Source organism: Ostrinia nubilalis, chromosome 22 (assembly GCF_963855985.1).
Source record: "Ostrinia nubilalis chromosome 22, ilOstNubi1.1, whole genome shotgun sequence".
Lineage (NCBI taxonomy): Eukaryota > Metazoa > Arthropoda > Insecta > Lepidoptera > Crambidae > Ostrinia > Ostrinia nubilalis.
The window spans coordinates 8,808,226-8,830,897 of record NC_087109.1 but is presented as its reverse complement, the minus strand read 5'-3'; the positions used below and the strand labels follow the sequence as shown (position 1 = coordinate 8,830,897).

At 40.9% G+C, this 22,672-nt stretch overlaps 1 protein-coding gene across 1 annotated transcript in view; it reads left to right on the top strand.

Annotated features, from left to right (window-relative positions):
- Positions 1–18,231, top strand: part of LOC135082784 (exportin-2) — a 36,139-nt gene extending 17,908 nt beyond the window's left edge. Inside the window, exons 8-19 of the mRNA XM_063977548.1 lie at positions 4,370–4,533; positions 5,321–5,510; positions 6,366–6,466; positions 7,967–8,153; positions 9,990–10,146; positions 10,603–10,694; positions 11,787–12,007; positions 12,915–13,012; positions 13,474–13,641; positions 14,878–15,040; positions 17,309–17,453; positions 17,898–18,231. Coding sequence (XP_063833618.1) covers positions 4,370–4,533; positions 5,321–5,510; positions 6,366–6,466; positions 7,967–8,153; positions 9,990–10,146; positions 10,603–10,694; positions 11,787–12,007; positions 12,915–13,012; positions 13,474–13,641; positions 14,878–15,040; positions 17,309–17,453; positions 17,898–18,052 — 1,841 coding nt within the window. The 3' untranslated portion in view covers positions 18,053–18,231. The remainder of the gene's footprint in view (positions 1–4,369; positions 4,534–5,320; positions 5,511–6,365; positions 6,467–7,966; positions 8,154–9,989; positions 10,147–10,602; positions 10,695–11,786; positions 12,008–12,914; positions 13,013–13,473; positions 13,642–14,877; positions 15,041–17,308; positions 17,454–17,897) is intronic.
- Positions 18,232–22,672: the final 4,441 nt, after the last annotated feature.

The following is a 22,672-nucleotide window of genomic DNA, read 5'->3' as shown; positions in this document are numbered from 1 at the left end:
TATACTTAAATAATAAAATATCTAAATCTACGTAAACTACCTAAATAAATAACTTAATTAAATAATTCATATTATTCTACACTAATAAAATAAATAAAATAATAAATCTACAAGCAAACCCGCGCGAAACAAGTTGTTCAATATTTCTTTTGTTCTCTGTCGAGCGGGCGGACTGTTTTTTATGCATGCGCAAGCGACGCGCCTACGGCCGCGATGCTCCCGCCGCGTCTCCTGCGGGCCTAAAAAGGCCAAATCACGCAACATTGCTAAAAGGAATTCATTTCCAGAATTCATAGCAGATCATAAGCAATTCCTCTATTTTTCATAAAATGGTCTTACATTTTGGCAGAATTGCCGCAATTCAATTCATCCGCAGATTCATATTCGGCGTCTATGTTGCCACATGTGAATAATAAAAACCGTACTTTACCGGTTATCATTTCTACGACTTTTTTACATTTTAAACTGAAAATCTTGAACAATTACCTCATATCTTGTTTTAAATTAATAAAAGTAATTTAATAACATCAAAATATTTGAGTTTAGAAGCCAAAAATGAGAAATGAAAAATCATTCACTATTTTATTTACGACTGGCAACAAGTTAGGTGTCGACATAATGAAGGTCAAGTTAATGTAAACAATACCATTGTATAAGACACGGAATATTATGCTTGAACTAAACTCTTATGATTTAGGCGATAAATCAAGGTTTTAAGTGGTTGACATACATTCCAAGCGTTATTTTATGTTATTGACAAAAGAAACAATATTCGCTTAGTGTGATAGGGAGGGATTGTGCAAGGTTTCGTTTATGCATTTTGTTGTGGAAACTCAGTGTCCTTCAAAAAATTATGCACTTATTTATCTTAAAATAGAACTCAAACATAAAAGACAATACTTATATCCTCTTAATATTGAATAGTGATCCAGCTAATTATATTTTTTTAACCGAATTAAAAAAAGGAGGAGGTTATAATATGTTCAACTGTATGTTTTTTTTTCTATGTATGTTCACCGATTACTCCGTCAATTGTGGACCGATTTTCAAAATTCTTTTTTTGTTCGATAGGGTTCACTTCTGAGGTGGTCCCATTGTCACCAAGTCAGGATCTGATGATGGGATCCTAGGGAAATCGAGGGCAACCCTCAAATTTTATAGGCACGTATATCGTCTTTCAAACTTTTTCATAAGTTATTCAAGTATTTGCTCCTGGAAATCATCATCTCATATTGATGAGCTGATGATAGAAGGCAAAACTCCTTAATGCTTAGGAGTTGGAGGATAATTCTTTTAATTTTATAGATAAGTATAGTTTCTAAAGTTATTCAAGTGTTTGCATCAGATAGTCATCATCTCATCATGATGAACATGGTAGGTACAACTCCTTAATGCTTAGGAGTTGGAGGATAATTCTTTAAATATTATAGGTACAAATAGACCAACAGTTGTTTCATGTTTTTAAGGTGGGCTGACGGTTTAAGGTCTTTTTAGGTTGCCGATCTGTATTTTGTAGGGAATATTATTTACACTAGACATGAAGAATATGGTCTCAATGTACTGCCTACCTTCAGTGGTAACATCAAGGTAATAATTAGTTAACTAAAAAGCAAGAAATGAGTTAAATTTTATTTAAAAAAAGGCAAGTGCAGGCAAACTTCACACGTTTCATAATCTTGGCACCAACTCCGTATCAATCATGGTATATACATTAATATTAATTCGTCCTAATAAATAAGTAATAAGTAATTATTTTTCTACCTTTTAGTGTAGGTTTTTTGGAGTCGGTTTAATTTTTTTTTTTTTGCTTTTATATAGCTACCTTCTCCCTACCCTCCTCAACCCTCCCCCTAAATCGTGGACTCATACCTTGATAGTTATTTACTATAGGATTTAAATTAGGTAGGTACCTACTTAATACTTGTAAGAATCGATTGAGGTATAGGTACACATTTTTCGACAAATATTTTGAAGTTTTATAATGCATTTCTATTTCTAATTATATTACTCAATTCTAAGTCAAAAGCACCCTTTGCAAACACCCCATACTAGCCTAGACGATGTAAAACACTTTCCATAATACGGGCGTGCTCCCAAAAGTTTACATAAAGGCCTAAATCTTCCATTATTAATTTATTTTTTGAAATTACAAACTAGCTGAATTGTAAAATGTTGCTCTCGAGTAACTTCTTATGATTCTGCTAATTGACACATTAGCAATTCCTATTTTGTGGACCATTTTACGATTTCTCATACAAAACTGTCAAATAAATGAATTGCCGAATATGAATTGTATCCGAATCATAATATGAATTGCCGACAAGTGGCCATTTTGTGTTTTTAAATCTGAATCATATTATGAATCTAATAAGAATTGCTCAAACCGGCCTTTTTAGGCCCGCTGGTCCGAGCCAGAGCGTTAGTGAGCACGGACGTATCGCTGTCCGTCACCGCCGGACCCGCGATGTACGTAACTTTATAAAACTCTAAAACGTAATCGCGTATTGGTGAACCCCGCTACCGGGTGAGTGTTGCAAAAGTATTTTTAATGCCTAGATTTTATACTTGTGCTAACTGTAAGTACCTAGCCGCCATTTTGTTCTTCAGGTGTGCAATCCATGTGCTCAGTGTATCTGGACGATGTCATTTCGTAATTTTAACTGTTGCTACAATTGTTACTCGTAATATTTTACATCTTATTACATAATAAAATATTAAATGAATCGATTTTACGAAATGACATCGACACGTCATGACCTTTCATGACCTTGGTCGTATTGTAACGACACTAATTTCAATTCTACTTGCTAATTTAAATTGTTTCATCTCATCGTACTTGTTCTAATTTATCTAAATTATTGCCTACCTATATTGTTCCATAAATTAATTGCCTACATAGATGATATGCTAAATTATTTTCTACCTACATAATTTAATATTTTGCCTACATCACTTTCACTGCACCTATTGTAATTCTGTTTGACTGCCACATCATTACATCACCATTTATTACCAAAATCATTCCATCTGCTTCGCTAGTATTTTGATGTCGCAGTCAAACGGACAAAAGCTAGCAACTGCTTTAGTGTCCGCTTTGATTCGCAGGGTTCACGTTCACCTTCACTACAACTACCTGCCATGCATGGCCAGCGGCTCCTCGACCCCCGGCAGGGCTGCCTGCCGTGTCGGACGGCCCGTACGCACACTCTAAGTGGCCCTACACCACAGTGCGTACGGTCCTAACCGCCTGACGCGTCGACGACCCTGCGGGCTCACCACCAGCGAGGAACCAACCCACATCACTATCAATGCTAGCGAGGACAGTGGTTTGAATATACTACCACCGGTGACGAATCTCGTGCGATACGATAGTTTGCTCGACAACCCACACCCTTAAGGTCTCTTACTCTTTATTCTAAATAAACTACTTGTTAACCTAAATTATCTTTTATTTCTCAAACTAAAACTAAATTCTAATATGTCACTTGGCTCCTAAAGCTCTAACCGTGACATCTAAGGCCCAGAACAGACGGTGAAACGCTACTGCAACGAAACTGCAACTGCTAGTTACTTTCAAACTGGTCGCGTCATGTGTGGTCTCTCAACGGACGCTATGGCAGAAACTTAGATGCAACTCAAAAGTAACTAGCAGTTGCAGTTTCGTGGCAGTTGCGTTTCACCGTCTGTTCTGGGCCTAAAAGTCTTAAGCTTCAAACACACCAACGCGTGCAGACCGCCATCGCACGTTTGGGGCGCTTTACAATCCGTCATACATTTAATGTCACTTTTTTTACGCAGTTTTTTTAATGCGTTTGACGTAAACTCACACTACGCCCCAGCTGCTATGTATAGATGACCCACGCTGAACTGTCCACCAAACTCAATGACAGGGGGGCGCTACCATCGTTCAACTATATGGTTTTCATCATGGCAAAAATCGGAATCAGCGATCCGGTATTGACGGTGGCGCCCCACTGTCAATGTCATGGATAGGACAGTTCAGTATTTTGGAACTATAGCATTGTGTTCCCATTGACGCGACCTGTCATTGGCCGCGGCTTTCAATGCAGCGACAACACTTCTTCTTTTATTTTGGCAACGTCTTGGTATTGAAAACCATGATTTCGCCAATGTCACGTAAACAGCTTTGACAGAGTAACAGGGTTTACAAAAAACAAAAATATTTACATTTCTAATAATAAGCAAAATTATTTGTGTGAGTACCTAAAACAAAAAAGACAACACAAATAAATACGCGGCGGTGGCGATCAGATTGCGCTTGTTATTTTGACGTTTCTGCTTTTAAAATGGCGGATTTTTCATGGTCTGGAACGCTGATATAATAAGTGCATAATTTCTATTCCCACAGAGTCAGACATGGAGTTATTTGAGGATAACCCCGAAGAGTACGTGCGAAGGGACATAGAGGGTTCCGACGTGGACACGCGGCGGCGGGCCGCTTGCGACCTGGTGCGGACTCTGGCCCAAACGTACGAGGACAAGATGATGAACATGTTTGGGCAGTATGTGCAGGTTAGTTCTCGATATGATCGCATTGATGCCACTATATTTTGAACTTTAGTGAGACACAAGGTTCAAAACCAATGAATAATATTTATTTTTCTCTATACTATAGGGTTTTCCAATAAGAGGTGTCATTTTGATGTGTGTCAACAAGAACTTTTGCACGTCGCATGCGACAGAATATGCTGGAATTTATTAAATTAACACCCATCTGTAACCATGTTCTTGCAAATAAATGATTTTATTTATTTATTATTTATTTGATATTCAAAGAAAAATGCGTTTTTAAATATAAATGATCTGATGTTATGATAAAATCAGGCAAATTACCACCACAACCACGCTTATAGGACCATATCCTTTTCATGATTTTTTTCATAACCATAAACGCAAAGTTACTAAACATCCGATCATTTATACATATAGTAAAAAAATATATTTTTCTTTGAATATCAAAATGACACCTTTTATTGGAAAACCCTATAGATAAAGGATTAAACTTTGGATCCCCGTTTCATCCCCATACAGTTGAATTTGGCACCCCGCCCGCCCCGTTGCACGCAAAATTCGAGGCAGCGGTCATAATTGTTTCACATTAATAATATTCAAAATGGGGATGATAACTAAATTATATAAAATTTACTTGTATAAAACTATGTTTACATGCTAGTTCAAATCTAGTGAATGTGCTCTGTTCTACCATATTATGTGACACTTAATGTACAAATAAATAAATAAATAAAAACAAAATGAGTTCGTACTGATTTACTAAAACGTTGTAACTCCATTTTTCCAGCTAATGCTAGCCAAGTATGAAGAGTGCGGTGCATCAGCGTGGCGTGGCAAAGACACCGCCATGTATTTAGTGACGTCACTGGCATCGCGCGGCAGCACTCAAGCTAGTGGCGTGACGCGCGCTTCGCCGCTGGTCGACTTAGCGCAGTTTGCTGCTACGCACGCAATGCCAGAGTTGCAGAGACCCAATGGTGAGTTACTACACGCGTCCACTAACGCTCTAGGACACCGCCATGTATCTATCTAAAGCCCGGTCTGTGAGCACGTAGAATTTTGTCCAATGACCCCTAGCTACCCATCCTTATCGCTCGCGCGTAATTATATTGCTGTCGCGACTGTGCGACGGGCGCCCGCAGTGAGTGTGCGAGCGCGATAGCAACATAATTACGCGCGAGCGATAAGGATGGGTAGCTAGGGGTCATTGGACAAAATTCTACATGCTCGCAGACCAGACTATATACTCGACGCAAAACTCATGGCAGGCGAGGCCATAAGTAATTTTTGAAACAGAAATGCTCACTCGCCAATATATTATTACTTATTACAAACAACGCTATGCCTGCCTCTGTGTGACGTCACCCATAACCAGTGTGAGTGCTAGAGACAACGTGATGTGCACTGTTTTATTATTACACCGCCTATCCGTAACCAAGCCTGTTCAATGTTCATCTCCAAGATTCACAAGAGAGTAGTGAGTGACGGAAGCGCGCGTATTCTTCACCCATTTAAAAAAAATTCGTTATGGAAAGAAGAAAAAAAAAACGCGTGTGGCGCGCTAGATGGCGACACAGTAGCTTCATGTAGCAGCCAGCCCTATCGCATCGGCACAGTACCGATCACTGACGAATGTAAACGAAACGATACTCGACTCGGAGACAAGCTAAATTACACATTGTTGACGACCGTATCATTATTCGTCACATCGAGCTCCGCATCTAACACCTTTCTCTCTCTCTCTTTCTGTCTCTCTCGTAATAATTTTTAGCCTTCCTTAATTATTTTTCTTAAGTGTCGCAGTTTAATAAAATGTATCGTATTTATTTCAGTGGACGAGTTGCCCGTACTAAAAGCAGACGCCCTCAAATTCCTCATGACGTTCCGAACTCTCCTGCCCAAAGAGTTGCTGGTCAACGCTCTACCTCTTATGGTAAGTAAATTTTAACTATGCAGTTTATTTATTGTTTATCCAGACACGCGGTAGCGTGCCAAGCCAAGTTGCACCGTGTGTAATATAACACGAACCATTTGAAGCCACTTTTGGCCCGCTCATAATTGAGAATGTTACTAGGTATGCAAAATCACTTGAAACCTATGTTACAGTTAGGCTTTTACATTTACAAATACATTAGTTTTTATTTCATTTAAAAATACCCAGTAGTTATGATTTTATAGGCATTCAAAGTTCGCTTAAATATTGAGTGCCGCCGACGGTCACGTGACCCCGCGTGACGTACATTCACAGTATCCGCTCACTAGAAAACGGATATAAACATACTTAAATACATTTTTTTTTGTAAATACAAACTTATTATACATGTTAACACCCAGACCCATCACAGAAATTAAAATTGAACCAAATCCAAACTTGATGCGATTGTGTCGTTTTATTGCGAATTACCTTCCAGCTCCATCATTAGACCCTGATTACTATATAGAATTAAAGTACTCGTCAATACAAAACGAACGAACCCAAACTCGATGGATTTAAGTCGTTTTATTATAGAGTTCCTATGGCCACCTTCCAGCTCCATCATCAGATCAGCTCCATGTCATCATAATATTGCATGGTCATCCAAATCACATGTGTTTGCGAAATTTCAGCTTAATCGGTTGCCTGGAAGTGGGTCTTAATTCAGCTTGCATGATTCCACCCATACAAATATGAGCCAGTCACTGTAATATGACGTCACGCGCATAAAATGGCGGGCCGGCCGCCGCCCGCACTTTTAAAATTCAATATCTTGGAAACTAATTGACGTATCGAAATAATTCTTTCACGTGTATTTTTTATTTTTAACACAGAATACAGAAAGCTAAAAAACAAAATTAGTGAACATTCTTCATTCAAATACTATTTCACATATTTTTTTCCTCCAACAGAAAATCAGAATAGTACATACTCCGCTTGCCATGTCAAGTGACAGAGACTTACACCCGTATTCACAAACGATGCTTGCTTAAGTGAAGCAGCAAATCGAACGCACAGCGTTGGATAGAGCTCTGTGATTGGTTTGTGTGTCACCCTGTGCGTCCATGCGCACTGTGAGACCTCGTAGTAATGTTTGTGAACTTTGTGAATACGTTGATAAAATGCTTCGATATGATTTCATATCGGCGCGCTACCTAGCGAAGAGCTAGAAATCTTGTTCTTAGAACTTACCTTTTGGAATGATTGGTTCATTATCATTTCAGCTACAGGACATCCACTGCTGAACATAGGCCTCCCCCAATGATTTCCAGATACTCCGGTTGGTCGCTACATTCAGCGCTTTTTAGCAACCTTTAAGGTCATTTGTCCTCCTTATGGATAGATTATTGGTTAATTTAACCTTAAATGCGGCTTGCATCCAGCTCCTTCTTGCAACCTTTGAGGTTATCTGTCCTCCTTGTGGGTGGATTATTGGTAAATTTAACCTTAAATTCGCAGGTAGCCCACGTGAGCGCCCGTGGGGTAGTTTGCACATACGCCGCGTGCGCGGTAGAGAAACTAATCGCGGGTGGAATGATATCCAACGCGGCGCTACTACCGCACGCGCCGGCGTTGCTTGAAGGACTGTTCGCTTCGCTCGGCGACGGCAGCGACCCCGCGCGGCACAACGAGTATGTTATGAAGGGTGAGTGGTCTTTATTATCAACATCATAAGGTTTATTATGACAGGATAACTGAACTGAACTTTTATCAGCAACTTAAACAACTGCAAGCGCTACAGCCCTTATTGCTTACAGCGGAAGGATTATTATGGCAGATAATAGTTATTATAGCTTTATTCAGCCTACCAGTATCTATCTATGTATATAAATAAAAATGAATTGCTGTTCGTTAGTCTGATTAAAACTCGAGAACGGCTGGACCGATTGAGCTGATTTTGGTTTTAAAATGTTTGTCGTAGTCCAGGGTAGGTCTGAACGCTGAGCAAATAAGGAAAAATTACGATGGCTTATTTATTGCCTTTAAGGCGGAACGGAGTTCGCCGGGTCAGCTAGTTAATAATAAAACAAAGGACCATGGATTTGAAATGGTTTTGAAATCTTGAATAAAGTATGTTGTATATTGGGAATAGGAGAAATAAATAACACGCTTTTCCAATTATTCGCACTGACTTATATTGTCTGACTTGGCCGTTGAAGGGTGACAAAACCAGGTGCTCCATGACACCATTGCACCAATCTGTCGCCAGAACCGCTACCCATTGACGATGGAAAATTGCCACTTGGAAAACGTTGATTCAACAATAACCAGTCAATTGTAGGTTTAGTAAAGCTGCGTATTTATAATACTTATGTATGATTATGTTAATAAAGATTGTTCAACGGCCAAGTCACACAACATTAACTATAATAATAAAGAAATCGCAGTAAGGAACCATAGACTTGGCACGACTTTGTCTAGATTTCATTACTTTTTAGAGATAAACAAGCAGCTCCATCGAGACTTGGCTAGTTTTTTACAGAATGTTTTTGGTGGGATTTCACTTCTTTTTGTAGAACGTGGCAAAATTATTTAACGTCGTCGTTTTATCGACATTTTTTACGATATTAAACACAAATAAACTCAACGACCTTTAAAATGGACAACGAATCAGAATTGTTTTAATAACATAACCTTAGCGAAACTTACAATATAATAAACGAAATCAACCAAATGCAAATTACACAACATTCAACTTAATCGACGACTTTCTCTAGAAAGGAAAAAAATCTGGACACCGCTTGCTAGTGCTAGCGCCATCTAGCGGTGAGCGATACAGGCGAACACCACGGTGCCGGAGTAGTATTGATTATGAATATGGTGTTACTCCAGATCTTCGATTTTCCTAGTTTTTATAGTTTTCCCTTTATGTGGCCATTAAACCCTAACTCTGTACCAAATTTCAGCTCTCTGAGTTTATGGGAAGTACTAGTTCTATTTTGATGATCATCAGTGAGTGAGTGAGTGAGTGTCGTAAATGCGAAACTTTGCTTTCGCTTAACTTCGGAACTAAATGACCTACAGACTTGAAATTTTGGATTTTAAGTATGCGATTATAGCTTACTAGATGACGAAAATTTCTGTGTTCTGGTCTTATCCAGAGGTTCTCAAATAGGGGCCTGAAAATGCGGAGAAATGGTTCCAGTAAAGGATGGTACGGCAGTGTTTGATTCGCGCTCGACTTGGCGGGGGCACTGCCGTGCCCCCAGATACGATATTTTTTTTAAATAGGCAAAAATGAGTCAAAGTCAAACTCAAAATTTCTTTATTTGTTTAGACTAATAAATAGTTCTTACAAATCGTCATTTTGCTCTTAAGGAGCCTCTACATGTCTCATAATCTTTTTACCCTACCAGCGCTTCGAGACCAACATTTATTTGGCAAGTGCTGAGAAAAAACGCCGCAACAAACTCAGTCACCACTGTCTGCCGGTTAATATAAATAAATAGAGTTTATTTTACATGTGATGATGTTTTTTCAGCAATCCTGCGCACACTGTCCTGCTTGCAAGACGCGGCGCTGCCCTACCTGGGCTCAGCGCTGCCAAAACTCGCGCATATGTTATCAGTCGTCGCGAAAAACCCCAGCAAGCCGCACTTCAACCACTATCTGTTTGAAACGTTGTCGCTGGCTGTCGCGTGAGTACACCTTATTGCTTATAGAATAAGGACAATCATCATCATATCTTATTTTTTATTTTTTAAAAAAGATTATTAGTAATTTGTATTGCACAAATTACTAATAGTCCCGTTAGCTCCTCAGCTAAATATGCTTGTGTCACGAGTGGGCTCACCACAATAGTCGCTGTGGTGAGCCCACCCGCAGGGACCGAACCAGGGCCAGTCCGACCCCTTCATCGTTCGGCTATTGTGGCTTCATTCATATCAATGGCATAACCACTTATGGTATTTATTTTTTTTGTATAAATTTCTAAAATTTGTTGCTGTCGCGCTCGCACACTCACTGAGGGCGCCCGTCGCACAGGCGCGACAGCAATATAATTACGCGCGAGCGATAAGGATGGGTAGCTTGGGGTCATTGGACAAAATTCTACGTGCTCACAGACCGAGCTTTAATGCTAATTCTATTTCTAGGTTGGTGACAAAATCGAACCCCAACGCTATCTCGGCCTTCGAAGACGCTCTGTTCCCGATCTTCCAGGAGATACTACAGAACGATGTGCAAGGTGAGTGTGTGTATTGTAAAAGTTGAGTTCTATGTGGTACTAGACTTTTTGATAGGTTTTTACAATTACATTTTTATTTATTAAGTCATAAAGTTCATACAAAGTACAATCATGTAAAGTACAGTCGACTGCACATCAGGCTAAACATATTCAATGCAAAATGCCAAAAGTATGTAATCCAAAAAAGTGTGATAAATGTGTACTGTCTTCCATTTACGTCTGATAAATTATCCTGGTCCTATAATAGAAACTAAGGTTAAACCTCGATTTAATCATAGACAGATTTGCATGCTATTTTTAAAAGGTTAAACATAAGAACTTTGTAAAAATCTACATCTTCATACCATTTTTAACACGTATAATATTTACTAGCGGCCGCCTGCGACTTCGTACGCGTGGACCTCGTTTTACCCCATTAGAGGAAATTATTCGAACTTTTCTCGCCGTAAAAACCATCCTTGGACTTCAACGAACATTTAAAAAAAATTGGTCCAGGCGTTTTTGAGTTATGCGCTTACCAACACATTTTGCGATTCATTTTTATATTATAGGTAAATACTAGCGGCCGCCCGCGACTTCGTACGCGTAGATCTCGTTTTACCCCCTTCATCTATCTTACGCGGTTTAGATTTTTTCATACAAATTTTTTTTCCCGTTAACTCCCGTTCCCGTGGGAATTTTGCAATATCCTGTTGTAACTAAGCTTTAAGTTTACTAAGGTACCTGCATGCCAAATTCCAAGCGTCTAATTTAAGCGGTTAAGATTTTTCATACAAAATAATTTTCCCGCTTATTCCCTTTCCCGTGGGAATTCCTAAGTATACTATAACCTGCCCAGGAGTATGAAGAATAATTGTACCAAGTTTCGTTAAAATCCGTCTAGTAGTTTTTGTTTCTATAAGTAACATACAGACAGACAGACAAAATTTTTACTGATTGCATTTTTGGCATCAGTATCGATCACTAATCATCACCCCCTGATAGTTATTTTGAAAATATATTTCATGTACAGAATTGACCTCTCTACAGATTTATTATAAGTATAGATAAATATTTCTTATTCTAAAATGATAAAATGATGTTTGTCCGCAGAATTCATGCCATACGTTTTCCAAATGCTATCCCTATTACTGGAGCTTCGCGGCGCGGGCGGTGCTCGCGGCGGCGGTGACAGCGACGCGTACGGCGCGCTGCTGCCGTGCCTGCTCGCGCCGCCGCTGTGGGAGCGCTCGGCGAACGTTCGCCCGCTCGTGCGCCTCGTCTGCGCGTTCGTGGCCGCGCGCGCGCCGCTCGTGCTGCAGAGCGGACGACTGGTGAGTTCCAATTCTAGTTCTAGTTGTTTCTAAAGCCTTGTCGCTCGCACGTAATTATGTTGCTGTCGCGCTCGCACACTCACTGCGGGCGCGCGTCGCACAGTCGCGACAGCAATATAATTACGCGCGAGCGATAAGGATGGGTAGCTTGGGGTCATTGGACGGGATTCTACGTGCTCATGGACCAGGCTTTAGTTGTTTCTAGACTTCTAGCGGCCGCCTGCGACTTCGTACGCGTGGATCCCGTTTTACCCCCTTAGATGTGGAGTTTCGTAAAATCCTTTCTTAGCGGATGCCTACGTCATAACATCTACCTGCATGCCAAATTTCAGCCCGATCCGTCCAGTAGTTTGGGCTGTGCGTTGATAGATCACTATCAGTCAATCAGTCAGTCAGTCAATCACCTTGGAGTTGTCACCCTCAGGACTCATCATCATCATCATTTCAGCCATAGGACGTCCACTGCTGAACATAGGCTTCCCCCAATGCTTTCCATGTTATACGGTTGGTAGCGACCTGCGTCCAGCACCCTCCTGCTACCTTTATGATGTCGTCGATCCACCTTGTGGGTGGACGTCCCACGCTACGTTTACGCGGCCTCCACTCCAGAACCTTGCTGCCCCATGCCATACCGCGTATCTAGATGTCAGCGAGTTTTCAGATTTGTGTGCTCTGTCACGTAATATGTCAATATCACCCCTCCCGTGCCCATCCCATACATCAGACACTAACAGAGTTAATTACTAGACTAGTATGTAGGCCTTTTTCAGGGCTCTTATACAGGTCCCAAATAATTATAATTTGCCACCAATAAGGCCAACGCACTTGCGATATACTTTTTAACAAGTAACAGTGTATGTTGCTTCTAATTCATATCTTCTGCTATAACTTAGTAATTTTGTTCCAGAACGCAATGCTGGGCGTATTCCAAAAACTGATCGCGTCCAAAACGAACGACCACGAGGGCTTCTATCTGGTTCAAACGATGCTGTTTAAGTTCGGAGAGTGAGTATTTTTCATTAAACTGTCTCTTTGCTATTGCGAAGTATGCCATTCATTTATTTGTATTTAGTTTCAGCTATATGACGTCCACTGCTGGACAAAGGCCTCCCCCAAAGTTTTCCACAATGAACGGTCCTGCGCTGCCCGCATCCATGCTCTTCCCACGACCTTTACCAGATCGTCGGTCCACCTAGTAAGAGGCCTACCCACGCTACGTCTTCCAGCCCCTGGTGGCCACTTTTGCGATATTTTAATAAGTTTTTATTTTATTACTTTTGGTGATCACTCACGCAAAGCTCGTAGCTTGCAAACTGTATCCTATTATAAGGTCCAGGTTGATTGATTTTTTTTTAGTAATTTAAGCTTTTAATATCTTGATTATTATCCACAGACAAGAACAAAACACAAGAATATCGTTTTTATTTGTTTGTTTCCAACATTGACAAAGCAATGTGTTATTCCAGGTCGGTGATGCAGCAGTATTCCAAGCAAATCATGACGCTGCTTTTCCAGCGGCTGGCGTCGTCAAAGACCACCAAATACGTGCGCGGACTCATCGCTTTCCTAGGTTTCTATGCCGCGCACTTTGGAGCTGACAACCTTATTGACCTGGTCAATTCCGTGCAGAACAAGTGAGTTTTGGATAGACATTAAAGTTTAAAATTGAAATTTGGATAGACATTAAAGTTTAAAAGTGACTTGAAAAAAGGCCTCACTTGGGGTTCACCTCTGGGACCAATTGGACCAATTTTTGTGGTTATAAAACCAAACAATGATCTTACGTGTCTTTTTTAACAGATGGATATCGATTATCATCAATCATCAACAGCCCTTTACAGTCCACTGCTGGACTATGAGCCTCCTCCACTATAGTGGAGGGTTTTGCCATAATCTCCACGCTAGGCAGGCGGGTTGGAGATCGCAGTTTAAAAGATTGATGTTTTTCAGAGAGCGCTGCTGCCCATTCTCTGTTTGATGTGTAGTCCCTAAGTCGCCTCTTACGACACCCGCGGGAAGAGTAGGGGTTGGTGACAAATGTATTCTACTCTGCCGTCACCACACGGCTTATCTTATATCGATTAATCCCGATTTAACAGTTTTATAGCCATAAAAGTTGGCTCAAGCGTAGTCGCTCTAAGAAGAGACTCTGGATCCTTTCAAAAACACATTTTTGGGGTAAAAGCCTTTCCTTTAATGAGATGAAGTTTAGAACTAGGCTTTCATATGGTACCAATGTTAGTGGAAAGTGGGGATGCAATATGCATACGTTTGAAAAGTGCTTGTTGCGGGTGGTGCGATTTATTTGATGCCGAGTGTATAATGTAAATGGCAATGCCAGATTTTGTATGGAAGGTGGCGTCTTTTTTTTTTCGCGCGGCCATCGACCAAACTTTGTTTTTTGATTACAAAATAGTGTAATAAACCAAACTTACTATGGCATGTATACCTCTAAACTCAGTCTGAACTGAGTTACGAGCATTAGAAGTTTAATGATTTTCATACTAGATTTGCTTTTTGCGCGCAAGTTTTGTAAGAAATTGTAACAAAATATTGCGCTATTTTTTTATTGCGCTGATTATGCTGCATACTGATGTCTGGAGCCTTTAATGGATGGTATTGTTTGTTTTTACACATACAATGTCATTATTTTGTTGCAATTTCTTACAAAACTTGCGCGCAAACAGCAAATCTAGTATGAAAATCATCAAACTTCTGATGCTCGTAACTCAGTTCGACTGAGTTTAGAGGTATACATGTCATAGTAAGTTTGGTTTATTACACTATTTTGTAATCAAAAAACAATGTTTGGTCGATGGCCGCGCGAAAAAAAAAAGACGCCAATTTCCGGCATTGTCTTTTACTTGCAGTATGTTCGCGATGTACGTGGAGCGGGTCCTACTACCCGACCTGCAGAAAGTCAGCGGCGCCTTAGAGCGTAAGGCAGCGGCCGTCGGCTGCGTCAAGCTGCTGGCTACCTCCGCGCACTTCACGCGAGGCGCGCTGGTGCAGTACTGGCCGCGACTCATGCAGGTCAGTTGGATAGACAAGGACAAGCTAAAAAGGCAGGTTCAAGCTAAAAACGCAAGTTCAAGCGGATAAAGCAAGTTCAAGCGAATAAGGCAAGTTCAGCAAAAAAAGGCTAATTCAAGCGGACAAAAGACAAGTTCAAGCAGATAAAAGGAAAGTCCAACCCAAAAGAGGCAAGTTCAAGCTAATAAAAGGCAACTTCAAGCTTATAAAAGGCAAGTTATAGCGGACAAAAGGCAAGTTATAGCGGACAAAAGGCAAGTTCAAGCTAATAAAAGGCAGGTCTAATCCAAAAAAGGCATGTTCAAGCTGATAAAAGGCAGGCCCAACCCAAAAAAGGCAAGTTCAAGCTGATAAAAGGCAGGTCCAACCCAAAAAAGGCAAGTTCAAGCTGCTGCCGTTTGATATATTGCACGAATAGAGTAAGGGACACTAATCAATTGACATACTTTTGCGTATCAACCAAAAGACGTCTATCGCTCAAAAACGTCCCTAAGGATTTCCACAACAATCAGTCCTGCGTTGCTCGCATCCAGTTGTTTCTCGAAATACTTCTCTTAATTGACCTTCTCGAAATAAGGGACTATTCCCACCTCTCGTTCCCACCACTGCAACTCCTGTGTAGCCAAGATCTACGGCTTGACCGCCATTAAAACCCAACCAATGAAGGTCAAGTTTGTCCCGGGGGAACGTTAAACTGTCATTGGACCTTCTCGAAATAGTGAGAGAGTGTATACTACGTCTTCTGGTCCATGGTTGCCACTCGAGAACTTTTGTCTCAACGGCCATCAGCTTGTACTAGCCCTGCAGAAGTGAGCGGCGCGCTGGTGCAGTACTGTCCGCGGCTCATGCAGGTCAGTTGGATAGACAAGGACAGTACTGGCCGCGGCTCGTGCAGGTCAGTTGGACAGACAAGGACAGTACTGGCCGCGGCTCGTGCAGGTCAGTTGGATAGACAAGGACAGTACTGGCCGCGGCTCGTGCAGGTCAGTTGGATAGACAAGGACAGTACTGGCCGCGGCTCGTGCAGGTCAGTTGGATAGACAAGGACAGTACTGGCCGCGGCTCGTGAAGGTCAGTTGGATAGACAAGGACAGTACTGGCCGCGGCTCATGCAGGTCAGTTGGATAGACAAGGACAGTACTGGCCGCGGCTCGTGCCGGTCAGTTGGATAGACAAGGACACGTTGCTGGCCTCCTCCGCGCACTTCAGAATTGACTACGACTTGGGCCCAGTTTCTACTAAGGAGCAGAGAAGTGTTTGGAATAACCAGATTTCATTATTTCAACAGCTCCTTTCCTGTCAAATCCCATAGAAAAATTTGATGGCCCGACATTTCTCCGCTCTGTTCCACTCCGCCTTGTTGGAAACCGGGGTTTATGCATGGCACTTCCAACTAGACACGAGACAGCGTAACAATTGCCTTTGAAGTACTGGTCTCACCTCATGCAAGAGACTTGGATTATTATTTAGTGCTTATACCTACGTCTTCTCGTCTGTGGTCGAAACTCGAGAACGTTTCTGCCCCCAGATAATGTTAACCCATCCCCTATTTCTATATTATGAGTTAAATAAGACGCCGTGTGGTGACGGCAGAGTAGAATACATTTGTCACTCTTCCCGCGGGTGTCGTAGGAGGCGACTTAGGGACTACACATCAAACAGAGAACGGGCAGCAGCGCTCTCTAAAAAAACATCAATCTTTTAAACTTCGATCTCCAACCTGCCTGCCAAGCGTGGGGATTATGGCAATACCCTCCACTATAGTGGAGGAGGCTCATAGTCCAGCAGTGTCTTAAAGGGCTGTTGTTCGTTTCAGCCAAATGACGTCCACTGCTGGACAAAGGCCTCCTCCAAGGTTTTCCACAATGCACGGTCCTGCGCTGCCCGCATCCAGGCTCTTCCCGCGACCTTTACGAGATCGTCGGTCCACCTAGTAGGAGGCCTGCCCACGCTACGTCTTCCAGCCCGTGGTCGCCACTCGAGAACTTTCCTGCCCCAACGGCCATCGTCTCTACGAGCTATGTGCCCCGCCCACTGCCACTTGGTTTTAGCAATTCTGCGAGCTATGTCGGTCACTTTGGTTCTCCTGCGGATCTCCTCATTTCTGATTCGATCACGCAGGGAAACTCCAAGCATGGCCCGCTCCATCGCCCTTTGGGTGACCTTGAGCCTTCTTATGAGGCCCATAGTAAGCGACCACGTTTCAGATCCATAAATCATCAAAGGGCTGTTGATGATGAGTTAAATAAATGTCCGTTTGTCCACCAGGCGCTGATCTCGCTATTCGAGCTGCCGACGGACGAGTCCTCGCTGCCCGACGACCACTTCATCGAGGTTGACGACACGCCCGGCTACCAGGCGCACTACGCACAGTTGACTTGCGCACGCGGCGTCGCTAACGATCCTCTCGCTGGTAACGTATTTTGAACTTTATTGCCTTGTTTTTGCACCCAGCTACCAGGCACTTTATTACCTTATATTCAAGTGCAAAATCATTGCCCCCATATTCGGAACCTTCTCGCTCTGTTTTAGTCCTAAGATTATTTTATTACAATATGAATTGTGTATTTTTGTTGTTACCATATTTTAAACTTATTTGTCTCTTGTTTAAGTTAAAAAAACATTAAGATTTTTTAAATCAGAAACCTTTATTATTTATTCACTTGACAGCATTCAAGATTTGCAACAAATTTTTCACTAAAGACAGGCGTGAATCTGGTATTTTGCTCTAACTAGATCAACCCTATGCATGCACAGGAATTGGCAGTCTTTATTCTCTAAAAAACTGTATTGAAACGAAAATTACAAATTCTTAATCAAATATTTACAAAATCTTACTCCGTTTTTGTATTCGCAGGCATCGAAGACCCCAAACGCTACCTAGCGGAGAGCCTGGGTGCTATGTCGCAGTCCGCTCCCGGCGTCCTGCCGCCGCTGGTGGCAGCCCTAGAGGAGCCGCACCGCCAGGCCCTGCACGCTTACTTAGCACTGTACAGCGTTCACATCTGCTGAGCCCACCAAAACGTCTCCGTCTACACCGGACTCAATTAGGTGTGGGAGGCGTTGCAAGTGAAGTGAAGTGATGTGATGTGAAGTGGGTTAAAATTAGACATTGATGTTATTAACTGTTCTATAGTCTGGTCTGCGAGCACGTAGAATTTTGTCCAATGACCCAAGCTAGGTTATTGTCACTCACTACAACAATATAATTACGCGCGAGCGATAAGGATGGGTAGCTTGAGGTCATTGGACAAAATTCTACGTGCTCACAAACCGGGCTTTAGTGGTATGATTAATATCGTCGTTGACGAGTCTAAACCTCGTTTCGTTTTTACTATTATTAATAATTAAGAAAACCTACCTCATAAGTCGTTTTTACCAAAAACTCTTTAATGTATTAATTAAGAAAACCTCTTAACGCACGTTTTGAGCTCACCTATATTCGAATGGGATGATTAGTGCCACCTATCGCGTTCAATGAAAAACTAATAAAAATATTCAGGGGACGGTTTTTGTCTCCTGAAAAATTTTGTTTTCGGTACTTCCGAGGTTTTCACTCGTCAATGACGTTATTCACATTAATATTACTTGGAAGGTAATCTTATTATTTCATGTTGTGACTATACTAGTTGTCCGAGTATGTATGTAGCATGTGAGACGTCACCTTTATTTTGAATGATGTATGAAATTGATGTATGCATTTAAGATTTATGAATGTCTATGTAAGCTATTGATATATCTTCCATGTTTAACTTAGATTTAAATGATTTGTTTATATGAATATGATGTAACAATGGCAAATGCCTACTATGTAAATATGAATGATATGATGTATGTAAGAAATAAGTATAGACTGTAATTTCTTAGAGATACATAAATATCTTAAAGTGACTCTTGTATTGAAGATTATATAAAATTTTGAAGGAATTAAATGTGATACTATGATATGGGCAAAAGCGTGACATTTACATATTAAGTGACAGTCAGGCAGCACTCAAAGCCATTGCCTCAGTGAGGGTTGGATCCAGACTCGTTTTGGAGGCAATCTTGGCACTGAATAAACTTGGAAGGCACAACAGGGTGACCCTCATGTGGGTACCTGGACATACTGGAATCGAAGGCAATGAGAGAGCCGACAGTCTAGCGAGACAAGGGTCAGAGGCGGCACCTATTGGGCCAGAGCCGATAGTGCCCTTATCTATAAGCACTGTACACATGGCCATGAGGCAATATACATCCAGGAAGCACAGAGCTGAATGGGAAAGCTCCAACGGCATGAGCCACTCCAAACTATTCCTAGTTGGAAACACAAGATCATGGGAAAAGCTCATACTCAATGGAAACAGAAGGCAAGCCCGAGTGATCACGGGTGCGCTAACAGGACACTACACTACAAACCACATGCTCCACAAAATGGGCCTAACTACGGATGACAGCTGTCGAGCATGTGGAGAACATGCGGAGTCCATGAAACACCTACTCTGCGAATGTGACGCGCTAGCCAGAACTAGAATGGGTCTCCTGGGGTCGGCTTATCCGACACCAGAAGAATATACGTCCTTCTCACCCAAGCACTTGATCCACTATATGGATAGGATCTTTGTGGATGAGGGGGGATAAAGGTATAGGGAAGCACAAAAGATCCCAATGGGTCGACGTGCACTGCGCCCATGCGCGGCCCTAAAATAAGATAAGATGAGATGATATGGGCATTTCTGTTTGTGGTAGGATTTTCTGACGCTGAGCGTCATTCTCTTATTGATGTTTTGGCAGGCCTGTTCATCTCCGCGAGTTTACATCGAAAACAAAACACGCACGATTGCCCCCTACAAGAGTACTATTCGACAAGGCCTCACATACGAGCGAACATTGACTCACGCACGCGTATTCTTGTGTATGATGGAAAAAAATAAAGAAAATGGTGTACTAAATACTGTGCAGTATTTAACTGCCTAAATAATAATAAAAACACAGAATGTACTTTTTTAAGTTGCCTCAAGACACTGAGAGGTAAATAAGTAGTTAATATTATTCATGATAATTCATGCTAAATCATGTAGGTATTTCCTCCGCCATTTTCTGCAGATTGGCACCTCACGTCACATCATTTTACCGAAGTCAGCCCTATAGCTTCGGCGCAGTACCGATCACTGACGTTTGTCAACAAAACTTCTGACAAACTTGCTTGACTCTTGAGACAAGCTAAATTACACCATATTGTTAATGACATTGAGCATACATTTTTTTAAATACCTTCGCGAAGTAAAACTTCTGTACGTTTTACTTATTATTATTCTGTGGTAGTACTTATTATTATTCTGTGGTTTTGGTAGAAGATGAAATGATAGATTGTGAAAGAAAAACTCAATTTTATGTTATTGCAAGAATATTACTCTTTTTTGTATGTAGTTGATTGATGTTTTGCAAAAAAATTAATAAGTGTTATAAATTCGAAACTGTAGCAAAAATGTACTGTCTATTTTGCTACACTTTAACTCTTGGCAGTTTTAACTTGCATTTATACACTACTACTTTTTTATCACCGGAAAATTTTTAACAGGTTATGTAGAAATGTGTGAAAATTATAAAGTAAAAAAAAAAAATTAAATTTTTATAAAGTTAATTTTTTTATTAAATTTTCTTTAGTCCCTATTTTACGCGTCACAGCTGGGCCACTCCGCTGCTCGTTCATTCAGTAGAGTAGTCGTACGCGCTCGCTCGCACATTGATCTGTCTGTCTCGCTCACGCCTTGACCACGCTTCCAGTGTTATTATTACTAATTTAGACCATTATAATGCAACATTTCAAGTAATTTTGAGTTCTAATAAGTGTTTCATTACACTTACGTACTTCTTTACGTGGTATTCTGACTGTTAACACTAATTGTAAGTTAATAATACAATGAAATACCTACCTACTGTGAATACGTTACGAATACACACCAATGTGTCGTTACGAGGCTACTACGACTTTAAAAGAAATATGTAATTCAAAGATCTGCCAAAACAGCGGCTTTCAGTGTTATCATCACAGAATAATAATAATGTATTACTTAGCTACCTATCTTAGGCTATTTTTATTGCAACATTTCAAGTAGGTAATTAGAATTGTAATTGAACGCAGGGCAAAGGACGAAAACAGTAATTTAGTAATTACGTAATACGTCACGTTGTATTTCTGTGAGTTTTTAACACTAGTTAATAATAATACCTACTGTGTAACTCCAATTGAGATCGCGCGTCGTTCGTAGTTCGTGAATTTAAGATCCGCCATAACAGCTGAGTGGTGCGAACAGTTTTAGATGGTGGTTTTAGTAGGCGCTTAGGTAAAATAATAAAAATAATTCAACTTTCCCTTCATACTTACCCGGGCTTAGGATCGGCCTTAGGACCGGCAAAATTCAATGCTTTGATAAGCACCCTGCATCGTGCTGAAGTGTGGCTGTCCCGGTACAGTCGCAAAACTGCACTACACAATTTCTCCGGCCAAGAATAATAATGCACGTATCATTAACACGTATTCACGTGAGGTGAATTGGTAAGACAACGTAATAATTGCACGACACTATTGACTTGATTGATACAATGTTAACAAGACACTTCACGACCGATAAAGAGCTCGCGCGCGCGCAACTGACCGACCGCGGCCGGCGGCCGGAAGAGCGAGAGGGAGGCGCGGGCCGCGGCCCCGCGCCGCCCTCTCGCTCGTGGCTCGCGGGTGATAATGGCCGCACAACAAACGTACACCGCCGCCTTTAGGAAGCGTCGGGCCGGCAACGTCGCATCTCTCTCCATAGTAACGGGCGGCCTTGCGTTGAGCGTAAATAGTGCTAGCGACGCGTGTGTCCAAATATTACCAATTTTGGGATGAAATTTTGAGTTGCTTTATTTAACTTTTTTTTTTGCATAAATAGGATCAGTATCAATAACTCATTACCCAGATTTTTTTTTCCCGGTGATAAAAATGTAGTGGTGTATAATAAAGTATATTATGTAGTGCATTTTTAAATATTGTTATTGGAACAAAAGAGACTGATGATCTTTGAATCATGATTTGTTTTCTCGGTTAGTTATTTCTTTGTTTTTCCATGCGGAATTACTATGCTCTTGTTTGTAACATACTTTTGTTTAATAAATGCTTGGCTCATTAATATTTACGGTGTTTTATACTTATACAGTGTTTAGTAGTTACCTTAAAATATAGGGTGTAAGGAAATGAAAAAACAAGTACATTCAGAAATGTATATTCGAAAAAGCGATTTGCTACAAACATTTTGCGAAACCCATCTAATGCGGAAACATTATAATGGCAAAATTAAAAACCATACATATTGAAACACGTTACATTTATGCGTAGTGAAGGAATGCGCCTACGACTGTGATGATGAGTGCGAGAACAGTAACGATGCAAAAACAAAACCGTTTAAATACATTTTAGGCAGTTTTAAGCTATCATATAAATGTTAAATACGCAACAAAAGAAAAAATAAGTTTCACGATTACATCTAAATTCACAATAATGCAAAAGGCAAATTGAAAAAAGAAATTGATCTACCCATAATCTACCACCACATATAAAAGTGTAATGCAAAGTTCAACAATTACATCAAGATTTTAAGATTGAAAGTCAAA